General features: G+C 36.8%; 1 protein-coding gene across 1 annotated transcript; it reads right to left on the bottom strand.

Moving 5' to 3' along the window:
• Positions 1 to 12,043: 12,043 nt before the first annotated feature.
• On the bottom strand, positions 12,044 to 12,800 carry LOC140866607 (brassinosteroid-responsive RING protein 1-like). The gene has a single exon (XM_073271634.1). The coding sequence runs from the start codon at positions 12,784 to 12,786 to the stop codon at positions 12,280 to 12,282; it is 507 nt and encodes a 168-aa protein (XP_073127735.1). The 5' UTR covers positions 12,787 to 12,800; the 3' UTR covers positions 12,044 to 12,279.
• Between the last annotated feature and the right edge of the window lie 423 nt (positions 12,801 to 13,223).

Here is a 13,223-nt window from a genome sequence, read left to right as displayed (position 1 = left end):
ATACAGCTACTTATCTCGTAACGTCTGTAAAACAATTCTCAAATGTTGTGCATGCTTATCCTTGTCATGAGAATAGACAAGAATATCATCAATGAAGACGATGACAAATCTATCCAGATATTCTCGAAATACCTGATTCATCAGATTCATAAAGACTGCCGGTGCATTCGTCAAACCAAATGGCATAACCAGAAATTCATAATGCCCGTATCTGGTCCTAAAAGCAGTCGTAGAAATATCTGAGTCTCGTACCCACATCTGGTGGTATCCAGATCTCAGATCTATTTTGGAATAAACAGAAGTACCCTGTAGTTGATCGAATAGATCATCAATCCGCGGCAAAGGATACTTATTCTTGATGGTGACACGATTCAACTGCCTGTAATCAATACACAATCGCATCGATCCATCTTTCTTCTTGACAAACAAAACAGGTACTCCCCACGGAGAAACACTCGAACGAATATATCCCTTATCAAGAAGATCCTGTAACTGCTGTTTCAATTCCCTCATCTCTGATGGTGCTAGACGATAAGGCGCTCGGGATATAGGCGTAGTTCCTGGTACTAAATCAATACCAAATTCAACCTCTCGCACCGGAGGAAAACCAGGAATCTCATCAGGGAATACATCAGGAAACTCACTGACTACCGGTAACTGATCAATACCCGTACTACTCATGGACATATCAACTGCATAGATAAGGTAGCCCTCCCCACCTGACTCCAAAACATGACATGCCTTCAGAGCCAAAACAAGTGGCATCGGAGGTCGCGCACCCTCACCATAAAAATACCAACTATCACCCTTAGCAGGATGAAACTATACCAGACGCTGATAACAATCCACAGTAGTGTGATACAAAGTCAGTATATCTATTCCCAAAATACAATCAAAATCTATCATCGCTAATATCATCAGATTAGCTGACAATACATTACCCTCAAACTCTAGAAGGCAACCCATCACTAGACGCTTAGTTACTATCTCCTGCTCCAGCGGAGTAGATACAACTAAATCCATATCTAATGATACATAAGGTAATCTATGTCTCTTAACAAAGCGACTAGAAATAAAGGAATGCGATGCTCCAGTATCAATTAAAACAAGTGCAGGAATACCACATAACAAAAAGGTACCTGCCAACATGCGATCACTTCCCTCAGTAGCCTGTTCTTGAGACAAAGCAAATACCTGCCCTTGAGTCTGGGGACGGTAACCAGAAGAACTCTGTGGTGCTGGCTGCTATCGTGGAAAAGTAGAAGCCTGAGATCCAACCTGTGATCCCGATCCACTAGCAGAACCCATGCGCTGAGGACAATCTCTCCGCAGATGTCCCTGCTGACCGCAAATATAACAAGCACTAGTAGCTCTCCGACATGAAGCTGCAGGATGCTTCCCTCCACAGTGATTACAAAACTCCTCCTCCTTCTTCTTCTTCTTCTTCCCAAAACGGAACATACCTCGTGAACCACGAGATCCAGATGAAGTAGTAGGAGTAGAAGAAGACGTAGGTCCAGATTGCACAACAGATTAAGCTCTAGGCTCAAATGATCCACTAAGCTGTGCTGGCATCAACAACTGTGCACGCATGTTGCTGGTCTCCACAAGACGGCAATGGTTCACCAAAGTCTCATAAGATACTGGGTCATCACAGACAACAACCTGTGAGTAGATATCTTGGTTCAGGCCTTGTAGAAAGAGATCATACTTCGATGCATCACTCTCATTAATATGAGGACTGAAAGGTAGCAGATCAAGAAATCGTTGCTAATATTGATCAATAGTCATTGATCCTTGCCTCAGAGTAAGCAACTCCATCGATCGTGCTTGGTGAACAGCTGGAGGAAAATACAGTTTCTGGAACTGCTGACAGAAATCTCCCCAAGTCACATGTCCTCTCTCAGTACGTGCCTGAGCAGCTTTGGCATCCCACCAAAAACGTGCTCGATCCTCTAGAACAAATTTTAGAACTTCCAATTTCTAATCCTCAGTACAATCGAAAGCACGAAAAGTACTCTCGAGTTTAGACATCCAACTTCTTGCTTGTTCAGGATTCTCGCCTCCTACCAAAGGTTTCGGTCCTACTTGCATGAATTTATTGATAGAGTAGCGACGTATACCCTCATGATGACGATGTTGATCATCATGATGGCGGTGATGACGATGATGATGACCACCTTCCTGGCCAACACTACCGTGACTCTCGTCAGCCATATCCTGAAAAGAATTGCACATTAAAATCCCAAATGCGCAAGAATTACTCAAAACTAATTCTAAATCCCAAGTACTAATCCCAAAATCTAAGCATGCTCTGATACCAAAAATATAGTGACCATGCATGGTATCACCTACTAACTGGCAACTAATAGCATGCATTAAACTTAATACAGCAAAATAACTTAACAGAGTAAAACGTGCGGAAACATAACCATAAATTACATATCAGCTTAGTATAAAAGTGTAAAGCTTATTCATCAGTAGTGATACAACCATATCGAAATACTTAAAAGTAAACATTATACAGCTATATCGAATCCTGCTGTATAACTAACTCCTCAAGTCCTGCTCCCTAATCCTGTCTTGAACCCCCAACTCCGTCCATCCTGCGACCTACCCCATGGAATAAGGTGTCCAAGATAACAACTAGGACGTGAGCGCTAACGCCCAGTACATAAACATGAGTACATGTATAAATATGATGCATGCAACATGATGACTGGTAAAGGGTCATCTGAAAAGTCATGCTCAGTACCGGCGCCACATGAGTGCTGCCACCGCATGGATCAACCTCTGGGTGCAACCACACTCGTCAAGTACACCAGAGTAGTCAGACATAAATATCCCCGCCATCGCGGTACTCTCAGTGACAGACTATCGAGTATAGAGTTGAGCGGCTCTATAATCAGGTATATCAAGGTATAGGCTCAACGTGTATATGCACATGACATATGAATATAGAAAGCGGTAAATCATATATCATGCCATATAATAATGCCAAATAAATGCAACATATAAACATGTATACTCGCTGGCAATCTCAGTCAATGTGTACGTACCTCTAGGCTAGTTCAAGTATAGTAGGATCCAAGGTTCCAAGCCTATATTCAAAAGTTCACCGTATCACTACATAAATTCTATAAGCCTTAACTAAGCTAATAAGTACTCCCAAAACTTAAATAGATTCCCGAACCATACCTTCGTCCGTAGATAGCCCTTTGGAGTCGCTAGTCCCGGATGACTAGAACCACTCCTTGGTTATTCCAGAACCTCTATTATAACCGATAAGGCCCTCAAGTGTATAACTCACACTATATAACTGAAGAAGAAAACTCGGAAATTCGTATTCAAATTATGACTCCAAAGAGCCCTATTTATAGCCAAAAATCCGTCGGAGTTCGGAGCCTCCGAACTGGGTTCGGAGCCTCCGAACCTACATGTACGACACTTGTCAAAAATCACGGATTAGTCATCTAGAATTGCTGTCTGGGGGAGTTCGGAGCCTCCGAACTGGCTGAGTTCGGAGCCTCCTAAGTGCTGGGTTCGGATCCTCCGAACCCAGGTTCGGATGGTCCGAACTTTGTATTTGAGTTCGGATGGTCCGAACTCATTTCGGTGCCTCCGAACTGTCCGAGACCCCCAGGACCCTTCCTACCATTTTTGGACGTTTCGGAGCTGCTTTTCCACTTATTTTTACCAAATAAGGACTCCTTAATCATGTTTTGCCACATTTAAAATTATATGTCATATCATAGCATGGAAAGTGGAACTTGGCTATCACCCTTATATGCAGCGATCCATCTGGTAATTCTGAAGTCCAATTATGCCCTGGAATTGGTTAATTACTAACCCTTAATTATGTTTAACATATCATTATCTTAAAATAGAATCTGGGTTACTACACGCCCACTGCAAAAACAAAAGATGCCCCGACAACAATAAAGAAGGCATGTGAGGAGAATAAATCCAAAAGAAAAAGTCAAGCATGTGACTCCTCCACTAGTGAAAGATGCCATCGGGCATGTGACTCTCCCACTAGCAAAAGATGCCATGAATAATGGCATAAAGAATTCAAGACAGCTGTAAGATTCCCTGAAGTTTCTCGGTGATACGAGTGAAACTTCAGCTATAAATACATGCATTTGAGGAAGCTGAAGACATCGATCATTCCCTTCAGTTTTCTTACAAATAAAACATTGTAATATTTCTCTTTCTAAGTTTGTATTAAGTTTTAATTTTATGTATTTCAAGAGCAAGGCTACTCTGAGTAGCTAAACTAGTTATCTCCTCCTCTTCAAAGGAGGTTGATTTATGTAATAATATGTTGTCTGAATAAATTTCCGAAGCTCTTCCCTATCATGTTATTTTTATTTAAAAAAAATTAATTTTTTACTATACGCCTTAAGGTAGGAAACAAAATAAGGCTGTGCTAGCTGCTGCTGAAGGAGTCTGTGTCAGGAACCATCGGTTGCGATTGCATGGTTCGGTTGTGAGGAGCAACCTGTAAAATCCGGTGGACATAACCCGGCAACAGTGTGTCCAAAGAGGTAATTTGCTTTAATTTACTTACGGAAGCATGATGGGCTAAAGCTTATTTTTAATAAATTGGAAAATAAAGGGCAGAATAGGTATTATTTAGTTTCAAGGACATGTTCGAGACATTTTTTAATTAATAAGGGACACTTTTAGGATACGAAAAACAAAAGGGATATAATTGGCACGATAACGAAACTATAGGGATATATTTAGGAATTATCCCCAATAATTACATGTAAAAGTATGAAAACTCAATCAAGAAAATCAAAAGAGCAGCTGAGTTCTGAATTCGTTAAAGTATTTTTTAAATTTACATCCCTATCAACACAAAGGAGAAAAATTGTTAAGAGTTGAAGACCATAAAAGCAAACTGAAGATCAGTATCGTATCTAGTTCAAAAGCTAAACTGAATATCAAAGGTAAACTGAAGATCAATCAAGAACTAAAGAATTTGAGTTCTTGAAGATTTAAATGTGTGATTTTGCACGAGGATGGAATTACATGCTAAGTTTTTATCAACACCAAAAAGGGATAAATTTTTGGAATAATTCAAGGTTTCGATGTTGATAAAATATATAGTTAAAATCTCGAAGTAAATTTTTTTTGTCCACAAGCCAAAATAAAGACGTAAACTGGACACTCTCACACCCAGACTGAAGTGCTACCTAAACTGAATTGACTTTGACCAGAGCCAACTGCAGTAATCAATTGGTCAAAACAACCAGACTGATTTTGTAGTGACCCGCTCGGACCACCTACTAACTAGCAGTCTTAAGCATGCCATTAGCTTAAAATAAAATTTGTTAAATCAAACTTAAAAAAGTTTATTGTGAATACAAGATAAACCGACAGAATTACAACCGGTAATACAAACCAAAATGATTTCACCCAAAATATATTGATATGAAACTGACTGTAGCAAGTAACTCCAAGCATCTCTAGAACCTACAACTAACTCTAATTAGATCTACCTGCTCCGTCCAGCCTGAGACCTGTCTCTTAGAATGGGGTGTCCAAGATAATACCAAGGACGTGAGCGAATAATCCCCAATACGTAAATATTAGCATACAAAACTTAATATAATGCATGCAACGTGAGTTGACTGGGGTGACTGGTCAACTACCAAATCCTGCTCAAACTAGGTGTCAATGATTATGGAGCAACATCTGGGACTCCGTCTTTTGGGTAGCTCACACACTCGTCTAGATCACCGTAGTATCAGTATCCCCTCCGTTGGGCAACTCTTGGTGCCAAACAGTATAATCAAGTGTAAGGCTGAGCGACCCTACGATAAAGGCTATCTCAAAGGAGATATGGCTCAACGTGTATGTTCACATGAAATATTTATATAAAACAGTAAAACATATATCATGGCACATAAATGCAACACATAAGCATGCATACTCAGTTGGCAATCTCAGTTAGTACTTACGTACCTCTAGTAGTAGATCAAGCCTAGTAGAGCCTAGGTTCCAAGCTTACAGTCAAATATTCGTCGTATCACTATACATGTTCTACAAGCCTTAACTAAGCTAACATATACTCTTATAATTTAAATAGGATTCTCGGATCATACCTTCATCCGTCGTTAGCCCGTTAATGTTGAAAACCTAGTTTGTAGTCTCAAGTGGATGCTATTACTGAAGTACCTCACTTATATCGTTGGGCCCTCAATTATATAATGAATCAAGAAGGAAAACTATGAAATTGTGGTCTGAAATGTCATCCGAAGACCCTATTAATAGATGGAGATCGTTGGTTTTGAACTGGAGTTCAAATCTTCCGATCTCTGCATTCTTGTCACGTTTCCGAATGCCAGAGTTCGGACGTTCAGATCTTGACTTCGATGGTTCCAAAATCCGCATGCATTCACACGCGTCTAGTTCATTGCTTAGTCACCGTGCCATGTCATCGGATGCTCCGATATATCACTTCGGATGTCCGAAATACACCACGTGTCAATTCACCTCGTGACTAGTCATGGAAAACTTGGCTGACAGGGTTCAGTAGTTTTGATCTTTGGTCGAACCTTCCGAACTCTACTATTGTTTCCGAATTTGACCATGTTGACTTCGGTGCTCCGAAGTGTATGCTTTTTGGATCTTCCGATCTCTGTTCGGATCTTTCGATCTACCCACAGTTCAAGTTATAACTTTTATTCTGATTGGTCTTGTTTAATACGTTGTTTCTTGAGTTAGAAACCCTTAATCATGTTTAACATGTAATTATTTTAAAAAGGGTACGAGTTACTACATATTTTACTATCTAAACTGCATTCAGTTTAGGGAACTAAACTGAATTGGTCTACCACGACCAATACTGAACCCACAAAATCAGTCTACCTCTTGCGGATAGAGTTTTCCGTACATAGCTGACGCCATAAAGCTACAAAGTACCTATATAACAAAATAGTACAATGTTGCAATACGGATACAATTTGGATTGAAAGAGACATTACAATCCATGCCTATATAAAAGAGATAATGATATGTGAATAAGTAGAGACACATAAAAAAGAGTCGCGCATACACACAGAGATAGAGAAAATCACATGCAACAACTCTACGCATCCATATTAAATCAAGAGCTTCAACTGAAGCAAATTGATCAAGCACACACACATAAATATATTTGATCAAGTGTAGGATCACATTGTGCCAATGCTTATCAAGTTACAAACCATGTAATAGATCAATTTAGTGAACAGTCAAACACTACTATTGTAACAATAATCAGTCGAGGGATGAGTTCTTAAGATTGATTCAAGGAGTTCTAAGATAGGCAGTTGGGTAAACCCTAATCTTGGATCGAACTGTTGCAAAGTGTTGCAATAGTAAAAGTCTTTTAGAGTGAATCCTTGTGAGGTGGAAGAAGGGATGACGTTGGAGAGTTTAGCTCCGAACATCCATAAACAAATACTTGTGTCCTTACTTTCTAGTCTTACACATATTTCAGTCGAGCACACTCAATTACACACAAATTCATTTTTGTCATTTGATATAAGTTCTAATCTGTTAATTGGTATCATTTCGCACATATTATTTATTTGCCAATTAATATCGATATACGATAAAAAAAGCAGTTCAGTTGACCAACCTCAACTGAAATCAATTTAGCATTGTCAGTGGTCAACTGCTACAGTACAACAGTTTAGGATGACCACACACATTCAACCTGATCCCTAACAAAACCCATACCTTGTTTGACTGAGAAAGTTTGGAACTTTTGATCGTAATTTCGGAGCTTCCGAACTCACCCTCTGCATTCGAACTCAACGCTCCATCCGATCACTTCGGAGCTTTCGATCCTGCCTTAGTTCAATTTCGGATCTTCCGAACTACTCGAACTCTTGGAACCCTCTGGACTATTTTCGGGCGTCCTGAATTCGATTTTCTACTCAATATATCCAAAGTAGGATGCTTTAATCATGTTTAATTCATTCTAAACATACTTAGACATTTAATTGCTTAATTTGGAACTCGGGATACTACATTCTAGATTGTTTTATACTATAATCTTCACATTCTTTTAATCCTCGTCAAAAGCTTGTAAATGATCTTCAAAATATTGTATTTATGGCCTCTAAGAATGATATGAACGTTAGATTCAAGAATATGGTTATTTGGAATGTTTCTATGATTTTTGATGTTGAAACTGTCATATTTGCATTGCTGAAAATTTTATGAAGTTGAGCTGATTTTACTGTTCATCGAGTTGGTTTCACTGATCTAGTCTGGTTCAATTTCGAGTTGTTCATTCAAAATGATCTGGTCCATTCAAGCTGGTCCGGGCTGGTCAAACCAAGTTGGTTCGGGCTAATCAAAGTTGAGCTGATCTCTTTACTTGACTATAGCTCTTGATTCACTGATTTCTTGGCAAAGTTATGAATACGAAAGTTGTATCCATTTGTCTTAGATTTCTAAAGAATCAGTTTCTAAAGAATCAAGAATCACTCGATTTAAAATTCGTACGAGAGAGAGATGCTCAATGGGACTATATACAAACTTGAATTTTTTCTCCATCGTGTGCAGAGCCATAAATTGCATCGCGATTTATCAATTTCTTATGATCCGATTCACACTTAGATTGTGAATATTATTTGTAGATAATTGTCTTAGCGTCGTAAGTGCTAGTATATATATGTGTGTGTCATATGAGTCGGTCTTACCGATCTATATGTGACGAATGAACGTAAATTTTTAACATAAAAATAATATTTTTCATTGATCGAGTTACATAAGAGATCCGTATCATAAAATTGACTAATGAAACTATCTTATATAATTTTTTATTATGTATATATACTAGTTTTGATTATACGCATTCTAATGTATATGATTGTCTGGTTTCTAAAGCACAAAACAAAAATCACTAAAATATATTAGTGGATTTTAGTGGTCATTCACGAAAATCCTACACACTAAAATGTGTGAGATCGAAGAACCTAACCGACCAGTTTTTTCCAATGAACTTAATCATAATTTGAGTTTTAAAAAAAATGGGTCGAATTGGGCAGCCGAAACACCAAAAGTTTAGAATTTTTAAACAAGACACAATTTAATAATCATTATATTCAGAAAAAGTCCAAATAAGATTCCAATACGCGAAGAATTATAGATAGCTTATGCAAAAGAGTCTAAGCTATACATGATGTAACTTGCAATATAAAAAAATTTATATATCATATCCAAAAATTTTGAATTTTATTTGGACGAGGAATGAAAGCGAACGATATTATGAAATTATGTCTTGATTTTAATTAATAATTTAGTTCATTTTTTAATCTCAAATTGTGTATATATATTTTCCCATTTTTATATTTTATTATTGGGCATATTAAACTTCCTATTTTGTTTAGTGGGTGTTGACTAGGCGTAGACGTAATCTTGGCTGCCACACGTTGAGGAAACTTCTTGGCAGGCGTTGAAAAATAAAATAAAATTTGTCATTAAACTATGAAAAATTATATTTAAGTTTTGTATATATTTTTTTTTTTTTTTGTGTTGTTCTATTTTCAAATTTCAGTTTTAATATATTTTAATATTCATCTCTCTAAAATGAAAAATAATTAAAATGTTAAAAACTAATATATATATTATAATCAACTTTGAAAAATATAGATTTAAAATCCCCTCACTCGATCGTCCTTTGAAATATAATATTAAAAACATTAATCATGAAGTTAATTATATAGTCGACAAAAGAGAAGCAGACGGCAAAAGTTGGTAATATATAATTACAATTATATTATATAATAAAATACAAAGACGGATTTAGTTTAGACCTGTTCTAGGCGATAGTCTATTCGTTTTTTTAGGTAAAACATGAACTTTTATTAATTCGAAATCACATCATTCGAAATAAGTTCTATCAACCAAATAAGAAAATTTTCTTGTTCCCAAACAAGCGGGACTGGGAAAGAAATAGCAAAAAAACAATAGAATGCACTACTAAGTTTGCCGATCTTCGTATGTGAGTTAGTACCCAGATATTGGTTCAATTGATTTCTAACTTGTGCTGATGTACGTATATAGTGTTACATCGGCACTCCAAATGAAAAATAACTAAAAAAATTGCCAAAAATAAAAAATTACAAGACTAAATTAAAATTTGATAACATAAAAGACCAAAATCTCAAAGTAACAAAATTACATAACCAAAAATATTGTTTTCTATGTAATTTATTATATTAAGTTCAAGCACATCCAACTCTAACATTTAGCTCCGTTCATGACAAGATACCCTCGTAGATTAAAATAAAATATTTGTTTGCGAATATGACCACTCCTATGATTCAACCTTTTCACAAATATATTGATTTTTTTAATACATAGAATAACACAACATATTTTCGATGATTTACAAATTTTGTGACATTAAAATTTCAAATTTGAGGTTAAATGTCGGATTAAATACCACCATTTATATTGGCTAAAAGGATAAATAAATTTATGAGAGCAATTCGAAAGTTCAATAAGTGCAAGCCGTAGCCACGTGGACAACTGGAATTTGCGTTAGGTAGGTTGGTATTGACTAGCATATGAGTAACATAAATTGAAATATAAAAAGTTTGTGTTCTGACTTTTTCTATATATTTTCTGAGATAAAATTATTTTATTTTTTTTAAAAAAAACAAAGGACTTGTATATAAATATTTTTGGAAAAAAAACAAAGAACTTATATATTTATGAATTCTCATCCGGGTCAAACCTGTTGACCCGATTAACCGGTCCATTAACCACAGGCCGATTCCGGACGAATTCGGGTTAGATTTGGCTAATTCTAAGTGGTAGAAATTGCAAATACTTGATTGGTTGATCCACGAAGCTCAAAAGACTATATGTAGTAACTAATATATATATATATATAAAAGGGGTGATCTCGTGAGCAACTATCGCTAGTATCTATCTGAGTATCGGTTGACGTAAAGTCTTATATATCTAATAAGTAAATGCATCAATAGGTGCTTACATAATTTTTCAAGATGGTTTCAGAAAATTAAAACTCATTTATATATATATATATATATATATATATATATATATATATATATATATAACTTGTAGGTTCAATAAAATAATGCCACATCATTGGTGGACATGGTAGGTGAGCATGATAGGTGGGCATGTGAAAAAAAACTCTATATATATATAATATATAAATTATATATATATTGGTGGTATACAAGTTATATACTACTTACTTAACTCCCATTGACTACACCATTCTATCACGCCTTTTGTCAAATAGGCGTTGCAACAGTTGATAGAAACAAGTAAACACTTGGACAAATAGATGATATAATTTGATAAAGTTTTATCAAATGATTTTCACAAATTGATTTGAAACAACAATGTTGTGGTGTCCATGATCCATTCATCACTTAAACGATATAAGAGACACCTTTTAGAAATTGATACTTGGACCCTAACTCACTCGACTCGTTGTTTACTCAATCTTTGCTACTTTTGTTTCATCAAAATCTTTAAAGGCTTAATTGCATATATTATCGCTGTGAAATCACGAGATTGCTGAAAACTTTTATAATTGTTAACTCCTTGTGTTTTCAAATTTTGAGCACAAACACCCCAAAAAACACGTACAGACAACTACAAGAGGCGAATACACAAAATTTAAAAACATAATATATATGCGCTCAAGATTTGAAAATACAAAAAGTTAATAAATATTTTTTTCATATAAATTTTTAACAATCTCGAAATATTTCACCAAAATTCTTTATGCAATTAACCTATCTTCCAAACTTGTGTCCAAATATTGCTTGTTCAGTGGACACTTGTTTTAAAATCTTCGAATTTTTTAAATTTATTTTATTTCATTAGCCATCTCAATGATTTCAACTTTTATTCTTTTACTTTCACCAACCTAATCTTGGATTGTATACTCATCTCAATAAAATAGACCTTCGAGTAGAATAATTTTGAAAATATGATCTACATTTTTCAAACCAACAATGAATAGTGCTTAATTTTGCAAGAAACTATGAAAAATAAATTTTTTTTTACACAAAATCTATGTTTGAATCACATGTCAATTTTACAAGATCGAATATTGTATTCGAATACACACAGGATTTACGAATTTATGTCCGTGCTTGCTCAAAATTATATTATATATATATAAAAACCATAAATTTTGTTCTCCTTTGGCATATATAATTTGTATATTGTAACTCCCACTTCTTGTTATATCTACATTCTACGTGAAAACAATGGCCACAATTACAGACCGGTGGCAATGGCGGAATTCTCGCCGTAGAGATCCGAAACCCCCGACGCCGCCCACAGCCTCTCGTTGAAAGCCTCCTGCATATCCTCGGGGATAAGCTGCGTCCGGCAAAGGGGGCAAGTTTTCTGATCGTGGTCCATCCAACGGTCCAGGCAGCTCCGGTGGAACACGTGCCGGCAGTTCCTCAGTCGCCGGATCTCATCGTCGCCGGCGAACTCGTGCAAGCACACAGCGCAGCTCTCCGGCGGCTCCGTCCCGGATAACTCCGAGAAAATCACCACGGGAAGCAGCTCCCGGATGAGCGCCGCCGAAACCGACTTGGGCTTCGCCGCAGGATCGAGCCGAGAAGGGTATTGCGGCGCCCGAGGCTCCAGGAGATCCCTCAAACCCAGGAGAGAAAGCACCGCGCACACGAGCTTACGGATGAAAGCAAGAAGTCTGAGCAGGTAAAGCAACGATTCCGGGAGACGAAAGTCGCTGTATCCGACGGGGAATCCCATTTCTTGTTGCAGAATGAGGAGCGTGGAGAAGGGAGGATTACTATATATATACTGGAAAGAGGGTTGACGTGAAATGACGATATTGGGTCTCGGTGTTGTAGAAATCACAACTGAGGGACACGTGTTGTGTGGGTCCGTAGTCCCCTAGATTGAGTTGGGTTGGATTGGGTTGGACTGGTGTGCGAAAAAAAGGGTTTTGTTTATGCTATCTCATTCGGATACTGTTCCAACGTAGCGCCATAGACTTTATCGAAAGAAAGATAGATCCAACGATTTATTTATTTTTTTTGTTTGAGATATTCATAGTATACTCATGCTAATTATAGGACAACTTGATATTTGGATATTTATTGGTGTGTGATATATAAATGTTGACGTAGTATTTGAAACAATAATGACGTGATATCATAAACATTGATGTATCGGGAAATCGTGTT

Source organism: Henckelia pumila, chromosome 4 (genome assembly GCF_033568475.1).
Source record: "Henckelia pumila isolate YLH828 chromosome 4, ASM3356847v2, whole genome shotgun sequence".
NCBI lineage: Eukaryota > Viridiplantae > Streptophyta > Magnoliopsida > Lamiales > Gesneriaceae > Henckelia > Henckelia pumila.
Note: the sequence above shows the minus strand (reverse complement) of the source record. Positions and strands in the feature narration are given on the sequence as shown.

Excerpts from the sequence above, each read along its gene's own strand:
- LOC140866607 (XM_073271634.1), bottom strand. The coding sequence starts at position 12,786 with ATGGGATTCCCCGTCGGATACAGCGACTTTCGTCTCCCGGAATCGTTG.